Source organism: Lampris incognitus, chromosome 18, assembly GCF_029633865.1.
Source record: "Lampris incognitus isolate fLamInc1 chromosome 18, fLamInc1.hap2, whole genome shotgun sequence".
Lineage (NCBI taxonomy): Eukaryota > Metazoa > Chordata > Actinopteri > Lampriformes > Lampridae > Lampris > Lampris incognitus.
In genome coordinates, this window is record NC_079228.1 from 14,673,709 (window position 1) to 14,686,547 (window position 12,839).

Sequence of the window (12,839 nt, forward strand, 5' to 3'; positions counted from 1 at the left end):
TCGGTCATTTTGCCACTGTATTGTTTATAAGGGTGGGGATACCTGCAGTCAGTTAAGACTGAAGAAGACACTTAGATGAGTGATGAAACGTTTCCCTCAATAAACGTTGTGTCCAAATGAATTGAACTTCATGTAATTTCCTTACCTGGAATATTGAGCATGCATGAAGACATTTTTTACTCCTTGGTAGTGCTATGCTGATTTGTTGTTGGCACATACAAGTCTGGGAAGTTATCTGACAGCAAATTGTCTCAGAGGAAACATTTTATGTTTGTACTTTCAGTTCCCATTCTTCAAAAGTACTGTTAATGGCGGGTTAATCAAAATATAGTTGGGAGGAAAACAAAGTAGGTTTTAGGTTTTTTTTCCCCCTTAATTTTGACCTTGTTTAAGAATCCTAATGGCAAAGCTGGCATTGCAAAGAAAAAAAAAGTGATGTTGCAGTGTGTGTGAATAAGACACATGTTTCATTTAATTGTGTGTTAAAGACGTTAATCTCTAGGTGCTTATTTATGCCGCCCTGTCTTTCCTTAGGTGCGGTCCATGGATGAGCTGAACCATGATTTTCAGGCTCTGGCTCTAGAGGGGCGTGCCATGGGCGAGGTGAGAGGTCAGGGAAAGACAGTTGGGGTCATGTTTTGACCAAAATGCCCCATCATATTATTGAGTGTGGCATACAACATTGCAGTGGAGATCAAGGGCAACTGCATATCATCTTATCATCTCAACTGTGGATTAAGTGATTTTTATTTTTTTCCTAGTAATTTGTTAAATATTTCTAGAATGGTATCTCAGAAAAGAAAGCTGTTGCTCTGTTAGCCTGAGTCATTTAATTTACATTCTCATGAATTGGTTACAGGCACCGGTTTCCCAGTTAGTTACCAGTTTTTCAGACACACTGGTTATGTTTGATGGCGGTGTGAATATTTGACAGAAGAGCCTTAACAATGTTTAACTGCCATCATCCAGAGCTACATGGTTCAAAGACCACTTGGCACAAATGACCTTGGGACATGGTTGCTTGTTGGTTTGCCACTTTCTAGGGAATTAAAAGATGACATGCCTTTACTGTCTCCACACCTGTTGGTGTCCAACCACCTTTTTTTTTGTACTGTGTGGATTTCTTGTTCATCACAGAAAGTTGAATCAGTTCATCTGGACACAGTGTTGAGAGAAACATTTCATCACTCATCCAAGAGACCTCTTCAGTCTCAACTGACTGCAGGTATCCCCCAACCTTATAAACAGCACAGTTGCATAGTGACAGAAACCAATGATTGGTTTCATATGCAAATTGCTGTGACCATTAACTAGAGTTAAGGCCCAGACACACCAAACTGACTAGCGGCGACGAAGGCCAACTGTTGCGTCGCCTCACGTCACCTGCCGTCTCGGCCAAAAAGTAACACTTGAACACACTTCCCTGATTCGCTAGCTTAGCATTGATTTGCTAAGCTGAACAGCCAATCAGAGAGATCTCTCTCACTGACGGGCTCCGCCGATTCAACATGCTGAATCGGCCGAAAAGCTGCCAACGGGTCCGTCTAGTGCCGTCGGTGTGGGACACACTGCAAAAACTAGGGTCACAAACGCTCACCGGTGGCCCGAGATTGGCCGTCGGCCGACCGTCGGCCTGGTGTGTTAGGGCCCTTACAATGGCAATGTGTACTATTCAGAGGATTGGGGAATAGTTGCAATCACAGCACTGTAAGCTGGTGACAGATGTACTCTTAGCCCCCCCCCAATTCAGGGATGGTCATTCCCACTTCACATAGATGGTCTCTTGGACTCCCCGTTCAATCCAGCGTTCCTCCCTATCAAGAATGTGCACATCCTCGAAAGAGTGCCCAGAACTGCTCCTGGCCTGACCTGTTAGCGCTTCTGTGTTGTACCAACCTCTTGGCAAGCGTCTGTTTGGTTTCCCTGATGAACAAGTCATGGCAATCCTCCTGGCACTTAACAGCGTACATTATATTGCTTTGTTTGTGCTGGGGGACCTGATCCTTGGGGGTGAACCGATTTCTGGCGCAGCATGTTTTGGGGTTTGAAAGCAACTGAGATCTGTTGTTTGGAAAATACGCGTCTCAACAGTTCGTACACTCCCGCCACATACGGAATCACCACTGGTTTACACTTGGGCAGCTGTTGTCCTTCTCCTCTCTTTGATCAGCTAGCTTTGACAAAGGCCCAGTTACAATAACCACACTTAACCAGGACCTGTTTAATGTTGTGTCCAGATGAACTGATTCAACTTTCTGTGATTTCCTTGCCTGGATTATTGAGCATGCATAAAGAAGTTTTGTTTTTTTTAAATTCACTTTCTCTCCCCTATCATTTGGCTCTTCCCTCTGTTCCTCATCCTGTCTCTCTCTCTCCCCTTGTGTCTCTGTAGCAACTGCTTACAGGCAAGAAGTTCTGGGAGACAGATGACTCTGGTAAGGATGGACCAAAAGGGATCTTCCTGGACCAGTGGAGGGACAGTGCATGGGGGGCTTCAGGTATGCAGTGTTTTTTTTCCTCCCATGAGGTGCTAGCGCTAGTTGCCTTAAAATAGATAGAATAATAACCTGGGAAATGCGACAGTCTTCCAGACAGGGATTTGATAAGAGCACTAAGATGGGGGTATTGGAGGATTTTGATTATCTGTTTTTAAAGTTATCTGCAGAATCTAAAGCCAGTGAGAAATATTCCTCATCTCTCCCTGACATCACCAAAGACACACTTTTATGACTGGTGGGTGTTCATATAAGGTGGCGTCCATCTTATCAACAAAATGCAGCCATCATAATTTAGTCATGATGAGGAAAAATTGTCCCAGCTTTTCTAAACCATCCCAGTACTTTGCTCTATTTGGTGATGGCAGCACTGTTTTAAGTAATGTGACAGGTAAGAGCAAACTGCAGGGTGGAATACCGCTTGTTTGCGTTTGCTTTTTGAATCGGTGCAGTGTTGGCAAAGCAGCCTCTCTTCACACATTAGAAGGCATATTTCTCTGACATTGCCGACTTTAGTCTAAAAATGGGTATGCTCTTTTTTTTTTGTTGCTTTAGCTGTTTAAGCTGCATTTGGTTTTAGTTTTGATGTAAGTCCCATATCACATGGTACAGTTGAACTCATCTTTTCTGTGCTCACATTTTAAATGATCTTGGTCCTGGCATCACGGTGCTAGCAAAATTCAATATTTCCAACACCCAGATCAACCCAATTAATTCGTTATTTTGCCCAAAACTCATCATTTGATTCATCTCAGCCAACAGATGAGTGTTACCATGACAATACCGCAGCAAGTGTTGCTGTGCAGATTGTGTATAATAAGTTCCTGAGACTGGTGGCACATTGATGTTTTTGGTTAAAGCCAAATTAAAAAAAAAGAAAAATTTGATATAGGCATAGTAAATATTCTTTGGTTTTCAAACGGTGTCAGCATTTAAAGCTGCTATGAGGAGTTTTGTATTGATTCTGTCTCGAGTTTAATTTTGATCCCTCAATATGACCAACAATGATAAAATGAGCCCATCAGGGAAAGGATTAGATATAGCTGAATAATGATTCAAAATGCTTATCTCTGTATCAGATTCCCTGGGAAATCTGATGAAACGATTTACAGCACACAGGATACGGAGCCACAATTAGAGATACGTTACATCATCACTGTATATCTTGCAAATAGCTGTTTCTCCAAAACGCCATTATATCTCTTTAACTCCTCTGCAAAACAAATACACAGGTTGCCAGAAGGTGATTGTACAAGAAGCAATGCTTCTGCAAAACGGAGTCATTCTTCGTGTCTGTGACACGAAGGAGTCACAGGAGAGCCACGCATATCAATGGCTCCGATAACGACGGGCGCGGCCAAACATCTGTACACAAAAGAGCCACCCATATCTATGGCTCTGTTAGCGACGAGCGTTGGTAAGCATCGGATCACAAAGAGCCACGCATGTCAATAGCTCTGACAACGACCCATAGAGGATAAATTCTGAGTTTCATCACCAGCCAGTCAGACTAGCTTGGTCTAGTCAGAAAGGCACGAACTGAGGAAGCCTCTTGGATGAGAGGCGAAACGTCGTCACGGATATATACCAAGTCCAGTTGCACTTGATTCAACTCCTTTGGAGAAGTCATTCTTCCACACAACACTACCGCTTTTGTCCACAGTGTTGTGCAAAGTCAACAAAAATCCAAAACTCCTCGTAGCAGCTTTAATGTGCAAACTATGAATAGCTGAATTGGAACGAGCTCATTGCTCATCATTTTGCCTCAGTCTGGATTTAATTTGACCTCCCCATTTCTTCTTCTCCTCACACCAGATCACTCAGTGTCGCAGCCCATCATGGTGTCCCGTCGGCCGGGCCAGGGTTTTCATGGTGGCGGAGAGGTCGGAGTGGGCTCTGTGATGTCACCACGGTCTGAGAGCGGAGGCCTCGGGGTCAGCATGGTGGAGTACGTCCTCTCCTCCTCGCCTGCTGACAAACTGGACTCCTGCCTTCGCAAAGGCCCCTATGTAAGTCCAACCTATCAGTCTTACCTGTGCTGTCTTTCCCTGTCATCACTGCTGTCAGTCTTGTCACTCACTCATCTATCTCCCTTAATCGCCCATCACTTTTTTCATCTTCAAAGCTTCTCGTTTCCTTAATGATGATGGTCAAGGTTTGGCCTTTATAAGAAATTACGTCATTACCAGTTACGCTTCCCATAACATGACTAGGAGTCCTATCCATCATTGTTTGTTGTGGTTTTACTCTCTCCCAGTTCACCTTTTTAAGACTAAACAAAGCTGTCTCTTTCCCTGTTCCTGTTGAATGGTCCCTCCACTTTACTTGATCACACCATCTTTGCCACCTATCACTGCCACCCAGATGTGCCTATATCATTCAGTGGGTTTTCCATTCTCTCTCACCACACAGGGGCAGAGGGACAGTGAGGTGGAGGAGGAGAAAAGAGAGAAGCCAAAGGCAGTGTTTGAAGGCGAGAAATTAAAAGAGTTGACAGAGGGCGAAGCTGACGTCATCAGCGACGTCATCAACCCAAATGGGCTGCCTGTGCAGAATGGCTTGGATGTGGATGTCAAAGAATTTGGGTAGGCTATGTATATTCTTTCTCACACGCACATGCATACACCACCTACATGGAATGCTCATCCTTTTCTTCATATAGACTACAGATAAAACTGTCCAACTTCTCCTCTTTCTCTTGCCTGCAGTCGTCCCCCAGGTAACATGCCAGCCCCGGGCCCTGAGAGTGACCTGCTTGGGGGTCCTGGAGGAGTAGGGGCTGATGGCCTGGCACCTCTGGGGGGTGGTGGAGGCCCCAAGCCTCCTGAGGATTTCCCAGGAGTGGATCAAGGCGGTGTCACCATGGACCCAATGGAATCTGTGATGGAGCCACTGCAGTTTGACTACAACTCCCAGATGCCCATGGACTCTGCCCCCACTGTGGGCCTGTTTGACTACACCAACCAGCAGCAGGTGTGTGTACATAGAGCTATTAAAATGACAGCATTTGTTTTTTACTGTTTAGGACACTGAGCTAGTGCTGTTAAAAGGTGATTGACATATCCTCATTTTGTGTGTGCGTGTGTAGCTGTTTCAGAGAAACAATGCCCTAGCAGTACAGCAGCTGACAGCTGCCCAACAGCAGCAATATGCCCTGGCAGCAGCACAGCAGCCTCACATCGGTAAGTGTGTTTGTATGTGTGAGATCATGATTGGTAAGCCACATAGTAAAGCGATCCTTATCTCTTACTTGCATCAAGATTTCATTTGTTAATTCAGCAGTATCTCTGAAAGTTGCCTTTGCTGTTTCTCAAACCAAATGAAGTCTCAGTGTTTTTGTCCCATTTTATATTCCGCTGATCAACATGTGTGACAACCTGGTGTTCTTCTTCCCGATCTTCATTGTATGTTGGTTGGCCTAAACGAAGACCAACAATTATTGTTAAAAGATTATTCCTCAATTGACCACAGTTTGTTACAAATTTGTTTTGTTGTTTAAATGACATTGATGGTGTGCCCCAAGAAAAGAACATCAGATAATTTTATGTTAAAAGATTTTTTTGTTGTTGTGCATTTCCGCTTTTACCGAGAGCAATAGTGTCAATAGACAGGAAAGACTGGGAGAAAAGGGATGACATGCAACAAAGGTCACTGGCTGGATTCAAACGGGTGACGTTGCGACCATGTGGCCTTTTGGCATGCACTGTAACCATTTGGCTGCGGAAACACCCCATGTTAAAGATGCTTATACTTTTTAATTACTGAATACTTTAGATCCTTGCTTGTGTTGTATTAATTCTCAGATGTACGTCGCTTTGGATAAACGTGTCTGCTAAATGAAATTGCAATTGTAATTATACTTGCTTCATAATACTTAATAGTTCCCTGTGTGGAGTCGTTTGGCTTGATTTCACTCTGCGGGGAGGTTAGGGTACAGGATCGGCCACAGAACAGTGTCCCTGGAGCTGGTAGGGAATGGAGTGTCTCCTGGAAGACTCACCTACCAGAGAATCCTTCCATCTATAATTGGCTTCAAAATGTAGTGTGTCGAAGATTGCACGGCCAGCTCTGCTCGGCATTGTTTGCTTGACATGACGGAGTTTGTTCTGCCACCTGCAAGAGCCGTGTGCTGTTTATCAGCCCAAGCAATGGCTTATCAGACAACAAGCAGAATGTATGCAGGCATGGGTCTATTGTCGGTGTCATTCGAAGAGATTACCTTTTTTTTTCTCTCACACTTTGCTTATTTTTGTGTTAACGGATTACATCCCTACAGTGAAGTGGTGATACTATCTTCTTATAAACATCTACAGCTACTGTAGGAAATACGGGTTGGTGAAATTATGTGCTGTATCTATTCTGTTTTTGTTCATATTCCACAGATTGCATTTTCCTCCAATTTTTTTTTTCTCAGCCATTCTCCTCAGCTTGTCACTGGTAAAATTGCAGCATTGACAGTAAGACATTGAATGTATGTTTTGCAGCACTATAATTTTAGATGGGATTTAAAAAAAAAAATTATTATTTGCTGCATCATCTGTCAGATGTTTTATTGGCCATTTGCGTTTCCACATCTTACTTGGTGGGTTGTTATCTATCAACTACTTTTATGTGTTTTTCTTTGTTTTGATTAAAGATCCTGTCATGAAAGCAGACTAGAAATGGGATGGGCAGCATTGTCCTTTGCCCCTGTCCCATGTGCAAGGATGCAGACTTGTCACTTTTAGGTGACAGTCAGCTTTTTTTATTCTAAACTTGGTAATGTTGTGTCCACCACTGTACCTGTCACCTTTTTTCTCCCATCATGGGTTTGCATCTCTGCATGTGACATGACTATTCACTGCACTGTGCAGGCAGTGGTCTTTGTGGGGGGAAAAACAAACTTTCTGTCACTTTTATGGATGATGTTAATGACATGAATTTCTTAATGCGGGGCAGGTTAAGTTGGCTGCAGTGATGGCCTGTGCTTTGGCAAAGCTCACATTAGAGATGAAATGAGTTAAGCAGTATTCTGAAAGAGCTGTCACATACTAGATGTTTAGGCAGCTCACTTAATGATGAGCTCATGTAATATAATGGACATAATCTAAAACGGCATCTGTCAAAGTGGAACAGAAATGGCTTGACCATCTCCAAGTTGAAATATGGAGTACTATTTTGGCCAAAGTAGTTTGCAAATATAATAGTATTGCAAAAAGCTAGTTCTTTCAGGTACATCAAATGAAATTGTTTTAAATTCACACTACCTAACATATTGCCAGTCCTTTTGTTTTCCCCATCAATTTCTCCCCAATTGTATCTGGCCAATTACCCCGCTGTTTTCTGAGCCGCCCTGGTCACTGCTCCACCCCAGGTGCTAGTGCAGCGACCAGGACAAATACCCACATCCAACTTCCCACCTGCAGACACGGCCAGTTGTGTCTGTAGGGATGCCCGACCAAGCCGGAGGTAACACGGGGCCAGTCCTTATTATTAGAGACTGACTAGTGCACCAATGCAGGCATTGATGTTTAGCAGAATGTATTTAAAAAGTATGCTTTTTTTTGTGTTCAAATATGATTTGTAACCAAATCAGCAAATAATAAAAAAGCAAGCTAATGACCAGCAGCAATCTACTGTATCTTAATGTGCATTCAAACAATAAAAATGTGGTTTTAGAACAATTCTAAAACTCTGGTGAATTGTTTCCATGTGGATATAATTTGTGGTAGCTTGTCCATATAATCAGTGGTAGCTTCATGGTAAAGTTACAAACAAAAAAAACCCAATCAGAATTAGCCCCTGGCGCCCGGTAGCGTAGTGGTCTATTCCGTTGCCTACCAACACGGGGTCGGCGGTTCAAATCCCCGTGTTACCCCCGGCTTGGTCTGGCATCTCTACAGACACAATTGGCTGTGTTTGCGAGTGGGAAGCCGGATGAGAAGAGTAGGGTAATTGGCCAAGTACAAGTGAGGAGAAAAGTGGGGGGAGAATTATCCTTTAGGACAATTGAGTGTAAAGTTGCTGAAGTTGGATAAGCTCGATATAATGAAGAAGCAAAAATGTTTGCTAGAAATGGTTTAATTGGCTTGGAATCAGTAAAAGTTCACTTAAACCTGCTTTGACGGCGTGATTCCTACATGGATCGTTACGAGCCCCCGTCTCCTATGGGAACTTATTAACTGTGATATTATTCAGACAGTTTATGACTAAGTGTGCACAGTCAAACCTTATAAAACGAGCTCCTATCTTCTGACTCCTGCATTTTTCATCATTGCAAAACTGCAATTTCTGGCATATACCCCCCCCCCCCCACACACACACACACACACACACACTTCCTCCCATGCGTCAGCAAAGGTTAGGTGAAAAAATGTGTCAACAACAGTTTGACCATGACCCTAAGACTTAAGCAAGAATTGCTGCACTGGTAGGGGTTGGAAATTTTTTCTGTGTTTGAGAAGAATCCAACATTAACACAGGGCGTACCGAAAATACTTGTTTAAGTGTAAGCGCTTTTAGAGAAAATTCATTCTGACAGGTGGTGTCGGTGTTTGTTTTGTTCCCTGTCTGACTCTTTAACCCTTGGTTGATCCATCCTTTCCTGGGATTTTTCAGGTCTGGCCCCAGCTTTTGTGCCCAACCCTTACATCATCAGTGCCGCCCCACCAGGGACAGACCCCTACGCAGCCGGGCTGGCAGCTGCAGCAACACTCGGTGAGAACGCACACATGTTAACACGCACATATTGGCTTGAGTTTAGGTGAAAGGCTGTAAGAGCATCATCTTGCATGGAGAACATAAGAGAACTTTCGTTTGGTTCAGTAAACCACAGTGGAAAAGTTCAAACCCCCCCCCCCCGTGTCGAAAACAATTCAACAGCTAGATCAAAACTCTTGTAAACAAAAAAATGCCTAAAATGTAAATAATTCATACATTTTCCTCAATGGTTTTCCAGTTTTCCTTAGAAACTGGAATTTTGAGTTTTTTTCCCCCCAATCAGGTTTCTGACATTTTTTGACAGTTTTCATTTACAAAGTAATACGTTGGATTTCTTTTAAGTTGAAAATAAATTCACATTCTTGCCTGATCATTCCCTTCATTGTTTCTGTATCCCCATTAGAACCAAGATTATTTTTTATTTGGGTAGCAGCCTGTTTTCATCGTGAAAAAGTTTTTGATACATATTTTTCATCATAGTTGACAAAAATTAACACTAAAAAAGACACACACTTGCATGGCCATTCTGTCTCACTGGTGTTCTTGTGCAGGCCCAGCAGTAATGCCTCCCCAGTACTATGGTGTGACCCCCTGGGGGGTGTACCCTGCCAACCTGTTCCAGCAGCAGGCTGCTGCAGCCAACAGCTCAGCCAATCAGCAGGCAGCAGGCCAGGGCCAGCAGAACCAACAGCAGGTCAGTCTACTCTGCCCCTATTGGACAGCCATGCTGGCAAGCTGATCACCCTTGGCTGAAGCTGGTATCCTCAGGGCTCTCCCTATTTTCCTATTAAAATGGGTAGAGATTTACTGCTGCCCTACTTAGCATTGCGAGATAGGTTGCTGAAATCTTTACCCACTGCAAAAGAGTAGCCACACATGGTTTAGCTCATTGGAGTGTTGTTCTACCATCTATATCAGGGGTTATCAGACTTATTGCTCAAAGGCCAGCATCTGATTTTTATTCAAGGTCAGATGTCCAGAACGATCGGCGTTAGCAAAATAACATTTAATTAACTCACTTATAACTTTTAAGCAACATACATTCAAGTTCGAGACAGTCAATTTAGTCAAAATACGTTCAAGCTTGTGGGAGAAATGACATTGTTTGCCTGCAATCAGTTACTTGAACACAAAAGGTGTGATTGTCAGCTGGCGACACGGATCCAAATGTTCATTTAGAAGACCCGCCCTAATCTGCCTCTGATTGGCTTTAACCCTAATGAAAACTCGCGTACTGGTAGGCTTCTCATAGTAATTTGTGGTCACGCTGGTTTCTCTCCTCTGCTGTCTGTGTTTAAACGAGGGCAGGGCTCAGCCCCCAAATACACAACTGTGTGTTTTCAAACGTGCTATCTAAATAAAAGTTTACTTACTTACAAATGTGGAACAGAGGAGAGACAAGTGAACCAGATGAAGTGAATATAGCATTATTTGAGTTGACAACAACTACACTCGTTACGTTACTGTAAGAGCAATAAAAGCTTCACACCACTCCCAAAGCAAATTCTCCAGTGTAGTGTTAATGCGTGAGCTCGGCAGCAAATACACACAAAATAGAAAAAAATTACACTTCATAACGCATTGTATTCATAACACCAAGTATGGGCTGTGCCAGGATTGACTTGCCGTTCGGTCCAGACTTTGAAAAGTCCTGGTCTATAGCCATGATTTTATCCTTGGGTATGCTCATATCTTTTGCATCTGGCTTGTGTGTATAGGTGATGCGTGCTGGAGGCAGCCAGCGACCCTTGACACCCAGCCAGGGTCAGCAGGGTCAGCAGAATGACCAGCTGGTTGCTGCAGCAGCAGTCAACTCAGCCCTTGCCTTTGGACAAGGGTTGGCAGCCGGCGTCCCTGGTGGGTAGTGTATATACTCACATTCTCTTATGCTTCTACACAAATTTTTTGCACCTGTGTGTGTTTCACTCAAGTCCAGCCAATTTCTGAACCCTGTGTCAATGTCCCATCTCCCAGGCTACCCTGTACTTGCCCCAGCAGCCTACTATGACCAGACAGGGGCCCTGGTGGTCAACACTGGAGCTAGGAGTGGCCCTGTCCGCCTCATGGCCCCTGCCTCCGTCATCATATCTCCCTCTGCAGCACAAGCAGGTAATAACTGCCCCTTATCCTTCTCGCAGATGGAACTTTCTCATTTGTAGTCATTTGGCACAGGACAAACCCAGGCAGCATTTCATCATTTATTTTCCCCAACATATGGTGGTTCTCCATTTGATGGATACTGTCTTGACAAATGTAAGAAAGGCAGCCGTTTCTTACAAATTGTTGTCAACAAAAGCTGTTTTGCGGCTAAATTGAGCCACAGAGCCTTATATTGCCCTGAGTGTGTACACCTCACACTCGTGGCAACAATCTTCCGACATGCATATAGATAATGCTGACACATATTACAAATAAATCAAGTAGGCAATGTTGCAGTCAGTCATTTTATGTATATATATATATATATCTCGTTGTCTCTGTATAGTTTGTCCTGATACCTTCATCTTTGTTGTTTTCACATGATCAAACTGGAGAGAAAGCAATGAACATACATGAGATTGTAGTAAATGTTTGTTTTTAGCTAACTTACAGTGATATACAACTAACGGCCTGCTGCCAGTAGTTCCCGACATAACATCATAATGTTAACAAACGTGTGCTGGTCCCTCTAGCCATGTAATGCCTGAGTATTTGGCCTAAGGCAGACTTAGGCCAAGTGCTGTATAAATAAAGTGACATGGGTGCTCAGGTAGTATAGTGGTCTATTCCGTTGCCTACCAACACGGGGATCGCTGGTTCAAATCCCCGTGTTAACCTTCAGCTTGGTCGGGTGTCCTTACAGACACAATTGGCCATGTCTGCGGGTGGGAAGCTGGATGTGGCTGTGAGTCCTGATCACTGCACTAGTGCCTCCTCTGGTTAGTCGGGGCGCCTTTTCAGGAGGGAGGGGGACTGGGGGGAATAGCGTGATCCGCCCATGCTACGTGTTCCTGGCGAAACTCCTCACTGTCAGGTGAAAAGAAGCGGCTGGTGACTCCACATGTATCGGAGGAGGTATGTGGGTAGTCTGCAGCCCTCCCTGGATTGGCAGAGGGGGTGGAGCAGCGTCCGGGATGACTCGGAAGAGTGGGGTAATTGGCCAAGTACAATTGGGGAGAAAAAGGCGGGGGGAAAAAATGAAATTGTACAGCTCGAGTACTTGACAGAGAATATGAGCATGTGCTTGTATTCTGCGAGGATTGAACTTGTAACGAGTGTAATCACCAGTAAACACAATATAATTTGGACTAAAAATAAAGTAATACTTTGGATATTTGGATATTTAAACCTCATATTTTAACAACAGCCTTTTCCTGAATATTAGGCTAGTGAACCTCACATATTGCAAAAATAATGAACACTTCAACGGTTCAACTTCCGCTGTTAACACATCCCTGGTATCAATTTCACATTCAGACTCACTGAGGCTCTGCAGCTAGCCTATATGTTCTTATTTAAAAAGATGCGCCGGTCTATATGCTTAGGTGAGAGCCGAGGGCTCAGTTTGTTCACAAATAAACCTGCAGTGGGAAAAACGTGTTCTGTTGGCACATAGGTTACAGGAATGACAAATAGCACTGAGCAAGGACTCTCGGCTTTCTGTAC

General features: G+C 43.8%; 1 protein-coding gene across 3 annotated transcripts in view; it reads left to right on the forward strand.

Moving 5' to 3' along the window:
- pum1 (pumilio RNA-binding family member 1) overlaps positions 1-12,839 on the forward strand; it is a 32,724-nt gene that overhangs the window by 4,927 nt on the left and 14,958 nt on the right. For 2 of the 3 annotated variants that reach the window (XM_056297829.1, XM_056297828.1), the window contains exons 4-13: positions 535-603; positions 2,393-2,498; positions 4,311-4,504; positions 4,908-5,080; positions 5,204-5,468; positions 5,584-5,677; positions 9,093-9,191; positions 9,746-9,888; positions 10,913-11,051; positions 11,169-11,303. In XM_056297829.1, coding sequence (XP_056153804.1) covers positions 535-603; positions 2,393-2,498; positions 4,311-4,504; positions 4,908-5,080; positions 5,204-5,468; positions 5,584-5,677; positions 9,093-9,191; positions 9,746-9,888; positions 10,913-11,051; positions 11,169-11,303 — 1,417 coding nt within the window. The remainder of the gene's footprint in view (positions 1-534; positions 604-2,392; positions 2,499-4,310; positions 4,505-4,907; positions 5,081-5,203; positions 5,469-5,583; positions 5,678-9,092; positions 9,192-9,745; positions 9,889-10,912; positions 11,052-11,168; positions 11,304-12,839) is intronic. The other variant, XM_056297830.1, reaches the window with a different exon arrangement.